The sequence below is a fragment of the Cervus elaphus genome, chromosome 9 (assembly GCF_910594005.1).
Source record: "Cervus elaphus chromosome 9, mCerEla1.1, whole genome shotgun sequence".
Taxonomy (NCBI): domain Eukaryota; kingdom Metazoa; phylum Chordata; class Mammalia; order Artiodactyla; family Cervidae; genus Cervus; species Cervus elaphus.
This window is the reverse complement of record NC_057823.1, coordinates 15,785,638-15,801,303: the sequence shown is the minus strand read 5'-3', so window position 1 is coordinate 15,801,303 and position 15,666 is coordinate 15,785,638. Positions and strand designations below refer to the sequence as shown.

General features: G+C 47.1%; 1 protein-coding gene across 2 annotated transcripts in view; it reads left to right on the top strand.

Annotated features, from left to right (window-relative positions):
- LOC122699442 (mucin-16-like) overlaps window positions 1-15,666 on the top strand; it is a 115,059-nt gene that overhangs the window by 77,660 nt on the left and 21,733 nt on the right. Inside the window, exons 27-37 of one of the 2 annotated variants that reach the window (XM_043911379.1) lie at window positions 364-488; window positions 642-709; window positions 1,441-1,613; window positions 2,818-2,853; window positions 6,294-6,418; window positions 6,510-6,577; window positions 7,465-7,637; window positions 9,263-9,298; window positions 12,036-12,160; window positions 12,255-12,322; window positions 15,330-15,502. In XM_043911379.1, coding sequence (XP_043767314.1) covers window positions 364-488; window positions 642-709; window positions 1,441-1,613; window positions 2,818-2,853; window positions 6,294-6,418; window positions 6,510-6,577; window positions 7,465-7,637; window positions 9,263-9,298; window positions 12,036-12,160; window positions 12,255-12,322; window positions 15,330-15,502 — 1,170 coding nt within the window. Of the gene's footprint in view, window positions 1-363; window positions 489-641; window positions 710-1,440; window positions 1,614-2,817; window positions 2,854-6,293; window positions 6,419-6,509; window positions 6,578-7,464; window positions 7,638-9,262; window positions 9,299-12,035; window positions 12,161-12,254; window positions 12,323-15,329; window positions 15,503-15,666 lie in introns of those variants that run through there. The other variant, XM_043911380.1, reaches the window with a different exon arrangement.

Below are 15,666 nucleotides of genomic sequence, written 5' to 3'. Positions count from 1 at the left end.
AAAGAAAGAAAACAGGATATCTGTCTGGAATTTTAGCTAACTGAAGGGTCAGATATGCTTGCTTCCTGCCTGTGGATTTATTGGGTTGGTCCAAAAATTGTTTGGGTTCTTCTGTTATAGCACATAGACAGACCCAAAGGAGCTTTCGGGCCAACCCAATGTTTACTCTTTAGTGCACTTTTTCATAACTATCCCCAGTGCTTTCAGTGAGGGTGATGTCTGGGGTCTCCTCCCTGTGGAAACTACCCGTGCTGGAGGAAGACCCTCCCCAATCTTGAAGACATGCAGGGGGGATGATCCGTGCCCCAGCTTATTGAGCATAGGGTAAGCTCAGTGGATATCTCTCGCAAACTCCTACTACAGTAGCCAGCCCTGCCCTGGTGCCATTCACCCTCAACTTCACCATCAATAACTTGCACTATGTGGAGGACATGCATCGCCCTGGTTCCTGGAAGTTCAACAACACAGAGAGAGTCCTGCAGGATCTGGTGAGAGCCCCGCCCACTTCACTCCTGCCCCGCCCACCAAACACAAGCCCCACCTACCTCACCCTTGCTCCCACGGATGCCAGCCACACCCATATCACATCTGCCCTTCTCCCAACCCTCACATTTTCTGTTCTCCCTCTCCCTCCTCTATAGCTCAGACTCTTGTTCAATAACACCCGGTTGGGCCACATATACTCAGGCTGCAGACTGACATCGCTCAGGTAAGACCTTGGCATAGGCTGCCAGAGCTGCCTCAAGTGTTCCCAGACCCAAGGAGTTTGACCTTCCTCCTTCCTGTCTTCCCTGTATCCTCAACTGAGGTGGCATTCAGGAGTCACCGACTTAAGGACCAAAGACTTCCCCCAACAGTCCCCAGATTCTGCAGACTATCAGCAGGATTGAGCCCCTAGCCTGGTCATCCTTCTGAATTTCCCCCTTCCCTCTCCTTGACCAATGAGGGCATTTCACTTAGGTTTTCATTTCTATCCTGATGATTTCTCTCAAGCGAAGCATGCCTTCTTCACCTCCTTTAATCCCAAATTCCAGTTGTTCACCTTCATTTAGGTTTTCAGTTCTATCCTGATGATTTCTCCCAAGCAAAGCATGCCTTCTTCACCTCCTTTAATCCCAAATTCCAGCTGTTCACCTATCCAGCTCTTCATCTGTCTCAAGTGTGAGCTCTCTTGTCCCCAGCCCAGAAAGAAGCAGGCTTCAGATTTGCAATTTAATTGAAATACTTCCTCCCACCCCACCCCCCCACCAACTCTGCTCACAGTCCCAGGTTGGTTGGAAGTCTGTGCTCTCAGAAAATCTAAGTCTGACTTCTCACCTCTCTACCAGCCTTCCCATTTCCCCTGGCCCCTTCCTGTCCTGTCCCCAGAGATGTTGATACCCTCCTTTACTCTTAGAGTTTCCACTTATTGTCATCCTCCTCTCCTGCTGCTCTTCCCAGGCCTGAAAAGAATGGAGCAGCCACTGGAGTGGATGTTGTCTGCACACACCGCCCTGATCCAGCGGGCCCTGGGCTGGACAGAGAGCAGCTGTATTGGGAGCTGAGTCAGCTGACACATGGTGTCACCCGGCTGGGCCCCTACACCCTGGACCAGGACAGTCTCTACGTCAATGGTGAGGGTCTGCCATCCTTTTTGTTTATTTTGTTTCTGCTGGGTTTTGTTGCCGTGCAATCTCTAGTTGCAGTGAGGGGAGCTACTCTCTAGTTGTGGTGTGTAGGCGTCTCATTGTGGTGGCTTCTCTTGTTGCGGAGCATGGGTTCTAGAGCATGTGGATTTCAGGAGTTGTGGTGCATGGACTTAGTTGCTCCTCAGCATGTGGAATTTTCCTGGACCAGAGACTGAACCCATGTCCCCTGCATTGACAGGCAAATTCTTAACCACTGGACCACTAGGGAAGACCACCATCATTTTTTTAATGTTTGCATTTCAAGAGGCCCCGCATTCTCCCTATCCTTTCTTCACTTTGACCCATCTTTCCCCCTCTTCTCCCTTCCTCCCCCTACGTGTGTAGGATACAACCACCAAACTCAGACCACCACCCCTAGCAGTGAGTATTAAGAGGCCTCAGAAGTCTCTATAACCCTCTGTCTGAATCCCACCCCTTAGGAACAGAAGAGTCCAGGAGCCCACTGCCTCCTCTCCCTACTCCCATCTCCCTCCAACCTTGGGAAAACAGAGACCAATACCCACTAAAGTCCCAGGCGTAGCCCCTTCCTTCCTGTATTCCCCAAGATGATGAGGTCCCCAACCCAAGCACTTGGGATGTTTTCTCCTAGCTTCTGTGATGACAGTGCCTCCATCAATGGTGAGGGGCTATGTTGGGGGTGGGTCTCTTCATCCCCAGTGGGTGGGCTCTGCTACAGAAGGGTTCTGTACTTCCACTGGGGACTCATATTTCAAGGTGCTTAGGGCTCACCTTGGTCTTCCCGGGTGGCTCAGTGGTAAGGAATCCATCTGCAATTCAGGAGACTCGGTTTCAATCGCTGGCTCGGGAAGACCCCCTGGAGGAGGAAGTGGCAACCCTCTCCAGTATTCTTGACTGGGAAATCCCACAGACAGAGAAGCCTGGCAGGCTACAGTCTGTGGGATCACAAAAAGTCCAACATGTCTTACCGACTAAAAAACAGAGCGCATCTTTTGTCTCTCCGGAGACGGAGGGCAGTAGCAGACTTTGATCCCTTCCCGGTGAGCACTCGGTCTGCTTTGTAGTGACTCAGAGCCACATTGGTCCAGCTGCCATCTCTCCAGTGGCCAAGCTGTCTCTTCGTTAAACATCTCTCCCTCCCCTTCCTCACCGTCTCACCCCCTCTTTACAGGTTACTCCCATCGGACCTCAGCCACCACTGCCAACAGTGAGTATTTCTATGTGCCTGTGACCACCTCCCTTCCCCTGAAACATAGGAGTTGTTTAACCAGCCAACCCTTCCTCCTGTTATACCCCTCTGGATGGTAGGGGTCCAGAGGACATGCATAGCAAATGTGGACTGAATTGCAGGTGGCAGGAATCACCTCTCCTCCCCTCCCAGATACACACAACCGAGGATGGTGCCCTGACTGCAGGCTAAACGGGGCAGAGAAAGACACATGTTTTGTTTCTTTGTTTTTATTTTTTAAAACTTTTTATTTTATATTGGAGTATAGCCGATTAACAATGTTGTGATAGTTTCAGGTGGGCAGCAAAGGGACTCAGCCATACATATATACATTCTCCCCCAAACTCCCCTCCCATCCAGGCTGCCACATAACATTGAGCAGAGTTCCCTGTGCTATACAGTAGGTCATTGTTGGTTATCCATTTTAAATATAGCAGTGTGTATGTGTCTGTCCCAAACTCCCTAACTATCCCTTCCCCCAACCTTCCCCCCAACCCCTGAAACCATTAGGTTTGTCCTCTAAGTCTGTGAGTCTCTTTCTGTTTTGTAAGTTAGTTCATTTGTATCATGTCTTTTTAGATTCCACGTGTAATGGATGTCATATTTCTCCTTCTCTGTCTGACTTACTTCATTCTGTATGACAATCTCTAGGTCCATTCATGTTACTGCAAATGGCATTGTTTCATTCTTTTTCATGGATGAGTAATATTCCGGTGTGTGTGTGTGTCTGTCTGTCTGTCTGTGTGTATACACACATCTTCTTTATCCACTGCTAAAAGAGGAAGGGAAGTTATGATCAACCTAGACAGCATATTAAAAAGCAGAGACATTACTTTACCAACAAAGGTCTGTCTGGTCAACGCTATGGTTTTTCCAGTAGTCATGTATGGATGTGAGAGTTGGACTATAAAGAAAGCTGAGTGCCAAAGAATTGATGCTTTTGAACTGTGGTGTTGGAGAAGACTCTTCAGAGTCCCTTGGACTGCCAGGAGATCCAACCAGTCCATCCTAAAGGAGATCAGTCCTGGGTGTTCACTGGAAGGACTGATGTTGAAGCTGAAACTCCAATACTTTGGCCACCTGATGCAAAGAGCTGACTCACTGGAAAAGACCCTGATGCTGGGGAGGATTGGGGGCAGGAGGAGAAGGGGACGACAGAGGATGAGATGGTTGGATGGCATCACCGACACAATGGACATGGGTTTGGGTGGACTCTGGCAGTTGGTGATGGACAGGGAGTCCTGGCATGCTGCAGTTCATGGGGTCACAAAGAGTCAGACATGACTGAGTGACTGAACTGAACTGAAAAGAGGCACATTTTTATAACTAGAACCACCACCAGTGCCACTGTTTCTTTACAGATGTGCCACTCTCAATTTCATTTCTGGTGTCTTTTTCCTCAGCTGCTGGGACCTCCACATTCTTCCCAGTGTCTTCTCTGGCTCCATCCTCCAAGCCCACAAGTAGGAAGGCTCTTACTGGTACCCAAACCATTTTTACAAAATCATTCCCACAAGATCACTTCTTCCTTCGTTGCTTACTCACCTTCCCTGAGTGAACACATCCATTTCCATGGTTCTTAAGGGCCATCTGGCTGCTTAGGGTCCAGTTGTTCAGCATCTAAACCCTGAGTCCAGCCCCCACCACCCAGCTGCCAGACATCAAACAACCTCTTGGTCTATGACCGTTAACATCATCATCCTCTCCCAAACTTGTTCCTTCTCCCCATCACCAAAGGCAGAGACATGAGTGCCAGCTTAAGCCCTCCCTCTTGCTCACCACCCACATCTGTCCGTCACAAAATCATCTACTTTTGGAATGTCTTGAGAGTCTTTCCTTTCCCTGCATCTGCATTGCTTCATCTTTATTTGGGCCACCAGCATTTGGACTACTGCAGTAATTTCCACACTGGCTTCCTACAGTTTTCCCCACGGCACCTGCAGGGTCCCTCCTAATGTGCCTCTGTCCATATAATTCCTCTCTTTTATTTATTTATTTTTGGCTGTGCTGGGTCTTCCGTGCCACTTGCAGGCTTTATCTAGTTGCAGCGAGCAGGGGCTCCTCTCTAGTTGCGGTGCACAGGCCTCTCATTGTAGTGGCTTCTGTTGTGGAACATCGACTTTGGGTGCTCGGGCTTCAGGAGTTGCAGCACACAGGCTCAGTAGTTGAGGCGCCTGGGCTTATTTGCTCTGTGGCATGAGGAATCTTCCTGGGCAAGGGATCAAACCCCTGTCCCCTGCATTGGCAGGCGGACTTTTAACCACTAGACCACCAGGGGAGCCCTAATTCCTCTCTTGTGGACAATCTTTGGATGACCCCATCTGGTCTACAAATCAAGTCCAGACCCTTGTCCTGCAGAGTCACTGTCTCAGTTTTCTGGACTCAGAGGATCCCTCCAGTTTCACATCTACCCTCCCCCATAGCCAATGCACCTCATTCTGAGTGTAACTATTCTGCCCTCCTGCCAGGACTATAGCCACGTTGTTCCCTCTGCTTAACGCTTGCTCTGTTCCTATTCACCTAACTCTTACTCATAGGTTTGGTTACACTTAAAATGATGCTTCCTCTAAGAATCTTTCCTCAGTCACTGACTGGGTGCCCATCCTGGAATTGCACACCATCCCCCACCAGCTTCCCCTGCAGCATAATGACCTGATCACTCCACTGGCCACATTGACAGACTATGCCCTATTCATCTTTTTTTTTTAATGTTTTATTTATTTGGCTGCATCAAGTCTTAGTTGTACCATGTGAACTCTCAGTTGTGGCACACCAGATCTAGTTTCCTGACCAGGGATTGAACCCGGTCCCCCTGCATCGGTAGTGTGGAATCTTAATGACTAGACCACCTGGAAAGTCCCATGCCCTTTTCATCTTTGGGCTCGCAGAGTCCAACACAGAACCTCACACATACTAGGTATTCAATAAGTGCTCACGGAATGAATGCACGAAGGTTCCTGATGTCTTGGCAATTCCAGAATGTTCTCTGTTTCAGCTTGAGAAGCCTACAGCTTTCCTTAACCTGCTTCTGGTGCCTTGAGTAGAGTTCCCTCTGCTGTACAGTTGGTTCTCGTTAATTATCTGTTTTATGCGCAGTAGTGTATATATGGGCTTCCCAGGTAGCACTAGTGGTAAAGAACCCGCCTGCCAGTGAGGGAGATGTAAGAGATGTGGGCTTGATCCCTGGGTCAGGAAGATCTCCTGGAGGAGGGCATGGCAACCCACTCCAGTGTTCTTACATGGAGGATCCCATGGACAGAGGATTCTGGCGGGCTACGGCCCATAGGGTCTCAAAGAATTAGACTCGACTGAAGCAATTAGCACAAGACAGCGTGTATTGGTCAGTCCCAGTCTCCCAGGAAACCTTGGCCATGACTGTGGCCCAAACTGGGCATCCTTCTCTTCCTCCCCCACTGCAGCCACTGACCTTCACCTGGTGTCCTTCACCCTGAACTTCACCATCACCAACATGCAGTACACGGAGGACATGGGTCGCCCATCTTCTCAGAAGTTCAGCGCCACCGAAAGGATCTTACAGCAGCGAGTGAGAGCCCTTGATCGGCCTCTGTTAGGTCCACCTTGTCCCTGTGTATCCTCTCATCCCTTCTGCTCACCTCCCTCTCTTTCCCCACCAGCTCAGGGTCTTGCTCAGTAAGACCAGTGTCGGCCCCCTCTATGCTGGCTGCAGCCTGGAGTTGCTCAGGTGAGACTCCCCCAGATGGAATGATTCATCCAGTCACTAGACCCTCTTGCACCGGGTGCTGGATTCAGTGGCTAGGCATGTCCCTGGAAGTACTGAGCTCCAGGGCCCACTGTGACCCCTCATGCCTTCTTCATGCCCAGATGGTGCTATGCTCAATGCTTGGAAACAAGGCATCATGTTGTTATTTACAGAATTCTGTATATTTTGTCTCAAATGAAAGCTCTCCCCTGCAAAGAAGTGGGATAATCAGTGCAAATTCCTATCTGCAAATTCCTTTTTTTAAAGAAATCAATTTATTTATTTATGCTTTCATTTATTTTTGGTTGTGCTGGGTCTTTGTTGCTGTGCGGGCTTTCTCTAGTTGTGGCTAGCTACTTTCTAGTGGTGGTGCACAGGCTTCTCTTTGTGCTGGCTTCTCTGGCTGTGGAGCTCCGGCTCTAGGGTGTGCTGGCTTGGGTAGTTGCGACACACAGGCTTTGTTGCTCTGCAGCATGTGAGATCTTCCGAGACCAGGGATCAAACCCATGTCCGCTGCATTGGCAGGCAGATTCTTAACCACTGGAACACCAGAGAAGTCCCTCTTTTTTTTTTTCTTTTGGTCACATCGCACGCGTGATTTTAGTTCCTCCACCAGGGATTGAACCCAAGCAGGGCAGTGAAAGCAGCTAGCCCTAACCCCTGGACCACCAGGGAACGCCCCTGCAAATTTCTAATTAAAATGTTTTCTGTCCTGAGTTTCCAGGGGTTGGTCTCAGATGAAAGACACTTAGGAGAACCGCTGAAGGCTTCCAAGCTAATGCCTTCAGCATCTCCCTTAGCCTCCTCCCTTTCACACCTAGACGGACTCTTCCTTAGTATTCCACGTTCCTGCATCTTTTCTTCTCTAGGCCTGAAAAGAGGGGAGCAGCCACTGGAGTGAATGTGGTCTGCAGACTCCACTCTGACCCCGCAAGACCCGCACTGAACAAACAGCAGCTGTACTGGGAACTGAGCCGTGGGACGGATGGCATCACCCAGCTGGGCTCCTTCAGTTTGGACAGAAATAGCCTCTACGTGAATGGTGAGGGACTACGTTACAGCCATGGTCTCTCAAAAGGAGGGGGACTTGAGTTGCCATTGTTTTCATTCTTCTGAAAGGAGCTCTGATCCATCTTTTTCTCCTTCTGGTCTGGGTTGTCTTCATTATGATGAAGTAATAACTTGGTTCCGCCCAATCTTGTTGCCTGCTTGCTTCTTCTTGAACATCCCTCCACTACCTCTTCTTCTCTGCTTTCCCCACATAGGTCCCTAAATCCTCCCTCTTCTTTAATCTTTTTTTTTATGTATAATATTTTTTATTTTATTTTTTGTATGAAAGTGAAAGTGTCAGTCGTTCAGTCATGTCCGGCTCTTTGAAACCCCATGGACTGTAGCCTGCCAGGCTCCTCTGTTCATGGAATTCTCCAGGCAAGAATACTGCAGTGGGTTGCCATTCTCTTCTTCAGGATTCCCTGAAGAACCCAGGGATTGAACCTAGGGATTGAACCCAAGTCTCCTGCATTGAAGGCAGATTCTTTACCATCTGAGCCACTACTTTTGCTTAATTTTATTGTTCTAATAGCAATAATGACATTAACCCATTAAAATGCTTCAAATTCTCAATAACATGTTTTCAATTTTTCCTTGAAATAACTTCCTTCATTGTTCTTTTTTTTTTAATTGGGGTTTCCCTGGTGGTTCAGTGATAAAGAATCTGCTTGCCAATGCAGGAGATATAGGAGAGAGGGTTTGATCCCTGGGTCAGGAAGATTCCCTGGAGAAGGGAATGGCAACCGACTCCAGTATTCTCGCCTATAAAACCCCATAGAGGCCTGGCAAATCCCAGAGGGGTCTGGCAGGCTGTAAAATCCTGGAGGGGCCTGGCAGGCTACAGTCCATGGGGTCACAGAGAGTCAGACATAACTGAGCATGCGTGCACATAATTGCTTTACGATGTTGCGTTAGTTTCTGCTCTACAACAGTGTGAGTCAGCTCTAAGTATACTCACCCCTCCTCCTTCCTGAGCCCCCCACCCTGCCCCCATCTCACCCATCTCGGTCATCACAGAGCCCTGAGTTGAGCTCCCTACGCTATACAGTAGCTTCCCAGTTCAGTTCAGTCACTCAGTCGTGTCTGACTCTTTGTGACCCCATGGACTGCAGCATGCCAGGCTTCCCTGTCCATCACCAACTCTCGGAGCTTGCTAGCTAGCTATTTTACACATAGCAGAGTATATAAGGGCTTCCCAGGTGGTGCTAGTGGTAAAGAACCTGCCTGCCAATGCAGAAGACATGAGATGTGGGTTTGATCCCTGAGTCACAGAGATCTCCTGGAGGAGGGCATGGCAACCCACTCCAGTATTCTTGCCTGGAGAATCCCATGGGCAGAAGAACTTGGTGGGCTACAGTCCATAGGGTCACACAGAGTCAGATGCAACTGAAGCAATTCAGCACACACACACAGGGTCTATTCCTGCCCTGCAGATAGGTTTATCTGGACCATTTGCTAGACTCCCCATATATGCATTTGTATACAATATTTGTTTTTCTCTTTTGACTTACTTAATTCTGTATGACGGTCTGAAAGAGAAGAACAAATGCTGTATATCCCTTAATCTTTTATGTTCACCCCAATGCTGATTCAGCTTCTCTCATCTTCTCTCGGCAGGTTACACCTATGCAGCCCTGGCCCCCCCTACCACCCGTGAGTATGCCCGGCCTGGATTTCCTGACCCGCCTCCACTTTGGGGTTGGAAAGCAGTTTTTCTCCTTCACCCTCTGTCCTCCATGAGGGAAGCTTCTGGAAGATCCCTACCTCATCCCTTCTCTCTCTCTCCTGGATCCTGGTGGGACGTTCCCGCCCAGGAGGTTTTAGACACATTTATGTTCTCCCACCCGGCTTCCCTGGTGGCTCAGCAGCAAAGAATCTGCCCACAATGCAGGACTCGTGAATTCAATCCCTGGGTCAGAAATATCCCCTGGAGAAGGAAATGGCAACCCACTTCAGTATTCTTTGCTGGAGAATTCCATGGACAGAGGAGCCTGATGGGTTACAGTCCATGGGGTGACAAAGAGTCGGACATGACTGAAGGACTGAAAAACAACAACAAAATTATCCCACTGTATTCTGACCTTCATATGGCTTGCATTTTAATTCTCCTGAAACCGTGTCCTTAGTACTCTTTAAATATTTTATTTATTTATTTATTTGACTGCTTCGGGTGCTGGTTATGGCATGCAAGATCTTTAGTTGTGGCATTCAGGACCTTTTTTTAAGTTGCATATGCAGGATCTTTTTTTTTAGTTGGCATGCAGACTCCTAGTTTCGGCATGTGAGATCTTAGTTCCCTGACAAAGGCTCGAACCCAGGTCCCATGCATTGGGAATCTTAGCCACGGAACCAACAGGGAGGTCTCCAGTCACCTTCTGAGGAACTGAGACTGGGGTTTCAACATATGAATGGGGGGACAATTCATTAAAGTATATACACTCTATACCTTAATTCTCCATACAGTCATGTGATTTTGCTCCATTTTACAGTTGAGGAAACTCAGACTCAGAATACCAAGCTACACAGCAGATAAATAAGGAAACCAAGAGTTCATGCAATTCCAAAACTCATATTGTCACTTCTTGTTATTTATAGTGAGTTTATCTCAAAAGACATGCTGATTTTTGGTGCACACCTATTATGTTTTAGTTCATAGACCAGACATAATAGGTATTCACCAAAATGCATTCCCAGCAAATCCTGTAATGAGAACCTTGTAGGTTTTCAAGAATCTACCACCCTTGTCTTTCTCAGTCACTAAGTCACATCCAAATTTTTGTGCCCCACGGACGGTAGCCTGCCAGCCTCCTCTGTCCATGAGATTTTCCAGGCAAGAATACCAGAGTGGATTGTCATTTTCTCCTCCAGGGGATCTTCCCAACCCAGGGATCAAACCCACGTATCCTGCATCTCCTGCATCTCCTGCCTGGCAGGCACATTCTTTACCATTAATGCATCAGGGAAACTCACCCCTGCCTTAGGAGTGTGTTATTTCAACACCCTCAAACTGTCCTTGGGTCTGTCACTGATCAAAGAAATGATGAGTGGAAGGAGAGAGAGAGAGAAGATGGATGAGCTAGTGAATGGCAGAAAGATGAATGGAAGAAGGGAAAGTGAAGGGAAGGAGGGAGGATGTATAAACAGATGCAAGGAGGGAAATAGGAATGAATGGAGTGAAAGGAGGATGGATGGATGGAAGAAAGGAAACGATGGAGGGAGGGAGCAAGGAAAGATGGATGAAAGAAAGCAGGGAATGAAGGAAAGAGGGACAGAAGGATCATAGAAAGAGAGACTAATGGGAAGAAGGGAAAGAGTGAGGTAAGAAAGAAGGATGGATGAGTGGATGGATGGATAAGTGGGTGGATAGAAGAAAGGAAGGATAAATGGATAGATGTATAGATAGGTGGGTGAAAAAAAGGAAGAAAGGATAGAAGGAAGAAGAAAGGACAAATGTTTGGGAAGAAATATGGAAGGATGGAAGGAAAGGTGAACAGAAGGGAGCCTGGAAGGTAGTGAAAGACAGAAAGGAGTGATGGGAGAGGAGGAGAGAGAGGAGGTAAACTTTTATCCCAGAGAAAAGCTTTTGCTTAATCACTTAGCTCCTGCTGTGCTTATCTAGCCCAGAGTCAAGTCAAGGGGTCTCTGGTCTCACTTGCATCGTACATTCATTTATTCTACTTCTCTTGGGGTCTGTAAAAGTCACCCCAGCTATTGATCCATCTGTTCCCAGCACTGTGCTTAAGTGTCTTAGAAAAATTAACTTGTTGAAACTTCATAACAACCTTTGAAGGAGGAGTCATTATTATATTATCTTACACATCAGTTCACCAAGATGCTGAAAGGTTGGTTATATAGCTGCTAGATTGTTGGGCTTTTTTAACCAATGCATAAAAGATCGGCACATCTGACTGTAAGGGGAGGAGAAAGAGAAAGAAATATACACACACACTCACACACATATATTTATATTTATATCTATATTTATTTATACATTACATAATATATAATATATAAATTACATGTTTATATAGTAAACATTCACTTATAAATTTATATTTAAATATAAATATATGTGCATAGAGAGAGACAGAGACAGAGAGATGGAGGGCAGAGAGACTATGACAGATGTCTGGGGTCATCAGTGCCCTCTTCTCCTGGGAAAGGACAGAGCCACCAGTGTTTTCACAGAGCCCTCCAGGCCTACATCAGGGCGCGAAAAATGAGTCCCCAGATCATTAAGCCAACCCTCACTGGTTGCTGGAGCCGTCACATCAGCAAGTGACCTTCAGGTTGATTGGGAAGAAGACACAGGACTCTTGGAAGCCCCACCTGGGTGGGCACTGGGACCCAAGCTCCCAGTGAACCTGGACTCTCTCTCTACCTACTGTAGCTGGGGAGGTCAGTGAGGAGCCCTTCACGCTGAACTTCACCATCGACAACCTGCGCTACTCGGCAGACATGGGTCACCCAGGCTCCCACAAGTTCAACATCACAGACACCCTCATGCAGCACCTGGTGAGATGCCTGCTTCCCCCGCTCACCCCGCCGTGTCCCTCCTGTGGGCCGACGCCCACACGTGACCACCGGTGGCTCTCTCCTTCCTCTCCAGCTCAGCCCGTTGTTCCAGAGGAGCAGCCTGGGTGCCCGGTATGCCGGCTGCAGGGTCATCTCCCTAAGGTGAGAACACCTCCCCACCGGCACACCTAAGGACGTGGACTCCTGGCTGTGGGAGCTGCCCCCAGAGGCAGCAGGCTCTCCTTGGAGGGTCCTATTCTACATTCATTTTTTTCACATTACATTGTTAATTTTTTTAAAATTGTGATAACATAATTTTGTTTGTTGTTGTTCTTATTGTTTTAGTCCCTAAGTCATGTCCAGCTCTTTTGTGACCTCATGGACCATAGCCCTCCAGGCTCCTCTGTCCATGGGATCTTCCAGGCAGGAATACTGGAGTGGGTTGCCATTTCCTTCTCCAGGGGATCCTCCCGACCCAGGGACGGAACCCATGTCTCGTGCATTGGCAGGCAGGTTCTTTACCACTGAGCCACCAGGGAAGCCCAAAAACGTAAATAATATAGATGTAAAATTAGCCTTTTTAGCCATCTTTAAGTGTACAATTCAGAGATATTGATTATATGCACAATAGTGTGCTAACATCATCACCGTCTACTCCCAAAACTTCTCATCACCCTGAGCAGAAACTCCGTGTCCACAGAGCAGTAATCTCACTTCTCCTGGTCAGTCTGTGAACTCTTGGTATGGGTGAAGCACTTTTCATTCATATTTTCATTCAACTGACGCTGATGGTACAGCCTCTGAGGCAGGTGGTGCTCTGGGTGGCAGGCAGTAGACCTGCCCACATCTAGTCAATAAAACTGATACCTAGTAGCAGAATAAATATCTAAGTAAAGTGATTTCAAAGGCAGTGAGAGCACAAAGAAATAGAAATGGGAGAGCAGTTCCCCAGGTGGCTCAGTGGTAAAGAGTCCTCCTGCCAATGCAGGAGACACAGGTTCAATTCCTGGGTTGGGAAGATCCCCTGGAGCAGGAAATGGCAACCCACTCCAGTATCCTTGCCTGGAAAATCCCATGGACAGAGGAGTCTGGCAGGCTGTGATCCATAGGGTCACAAAGAGTCTGACACGACTAAAGCAACTTGGCACACACGCACACACTTGAATTTATACTGTCCTTTTAAGGAAGATGAATTTTTTTCTTTCCTTTTTTACTTTTGTGTGTCATTTTATTTTCATCTTTTCTAGTTTTATTGAGTTGTAATTAACATATAGCATTGTATTATTAAAGTGTACAACATAATGATTTGATATATTTGTATATGGTAAAATGATTATTATCACAATACATTTAGTTAACACCCATCAACACATAATTACATTTTTTTCTTGTAATGGGAACATTTTTTTAGCATCTCTTTCTTTAGCACTAGACACCTAGTTCTTCTCAGCATTTGTGGAGGTGTAAATGCCACTGCAGGCATTCATTTTTTTAAAAAAAAGTTTGTTTTTAATTGAAGGATAATTGCTTTACAATATTGTGTTGGTTTCTGCCATGCATCAACATGAATCAGCCATACATAAGTATACACATATATATGTATACATACATAGGTATAGGTATACATATGTATATAGGTATACATATGTCCCTTCTAGCAGAGCACTGGTTTGAGCTCCCTGAGTCCACAGTAAACTTCCACTGGCTATCTGTTTTGCATATTGTAATGTGTATGTTTCCACGCTACTCTTTCCAGTCATCCCACCCTCTCCTTCCCGCCCTATGTCCACAGGTCTGTTCTCTATGTCTGCATCTCCACTGCTGTCCTGCAAATAGGTTCATGAGTACCATCTTTCTAGGTTCCATGTATACATGCATGCATTTTTGAAGTGCTGGTTTTGCAAGAACCTTTTTTATGGTCTATTGTATCACATTTTGTAGCATTGGTCTCATCAAGGATCAAGGGATTCAGGAGCTAAACAACTCTAAACCCTTCTAATCTCTCCATACCATAGAGTTCCTATTAAATGAATATCTACCATGTGTCAAATTGATTTTTTTTAATTGTAAAATACACACCACATGAAACTTACATCTGAACCATTTTTAAGTGGATAGTTCAGTCGTTGTTGTTTAGTTGATAAGTCATGTCCGACTCTTCTGCGACCCCATAGACTGCAGCCCACCAGGCTCCTTTGCCCGTGGGATTTCCCAGGCAAGAATACTGGAGTGGGTTGCCATTTCCTTCTCCAGGGGCTCTTCCCAAACCAGGGGTTGAACCTGCATCTCCTGCATTGGCAGGGGGATTCTTAACTGCTCAGCCACCGGGAAGCCCATATAGCTCAGTGGTGTTACATGCATTCACTTTGCTGCTCAACCAGGCTCCAGAACTCACAAAACTGAAATTATGCCCATTAAACATTAAACAACAGCTTCTCGTTTCCATCTACCCCTAAATGCTGACAATCACCATTCTATATTCTGTCTCTATGAACTTGACAACTCTGGGTACCTCATAGAAGTGTACATTATACAGTATTTTTGTGTGTGTGACTGGCTTAATTCATTTAACATGATGTTCTCAAGGTCCATCTGTGCTGCAGCCTTTGCCGTAATTTCCTTCTTTTTTAAGGCCAAAGAACATCCCACTGTATGGATGAACCACATTTTAAAATCCATTCAGCAGGACTTGGATTTTCACACAGAGCAGGCAGTGTGCTAAGTATGGGAGGTTCCACATGACAACAGTGAACTAGACTGTCCTATTCCCTGGCCTCATGGAGGTCACCATCCAGAGGGAACAGGGACAAATAACATATGCTAACATAGAAGATAACCAGGCTTGTGATTTGACAAGCATGGGATATTGTGGGAACCTGAATGGAACCTGACCCAGCCTGGGAGACTTCTTGGAGGAGGAGGATGAAGTGTGTAAGTGGCGACCTGAAGGATGATCAGAAACTTATACAAGTAAAGAAAGAAGGGGAGAAACTTACAGGCAGAAGTGACTACATGTGCAAAATCCTAGGGTGAGAGAGTATGAATAGGTGAAGAAACTAAGAATGGTTCAGTAAGGGTGGAACACAGGAAGTGAGGTATATGTGGTGACCACAGGTAAAGAAGTGCCAAGCGGACTGCATCTCCCAAAGATCAACCTCTCCTTCCCCAGGTCTGTGAAGAATGGCGCCAAGACACGTGTGAACATCCTCTGCACCTACCGGCAGTCCCCGAGCGGCCCCAGTCTGCTGGCCAAGCAGGTGTTCCATGAGCTGAGCAGACAGACCCACGGCATCACCCGGCTGGGTCCCTATTCTCTGGACAAGGACAGTCTCTACCTCAATGGTGAGTGGTTCTCAGCCCACCTCACTTGGTCCACATCCTAACTCCAGAAGAGTCTCTATTAGCTAGTCAGTTCTCTCGGGGAAACCTTGAGACAGACTCAGGTGTGAATCTCGACTCCACACTGAACTCACACAGCCACCCTGCAAAGCTGGTCCTTGATCAAA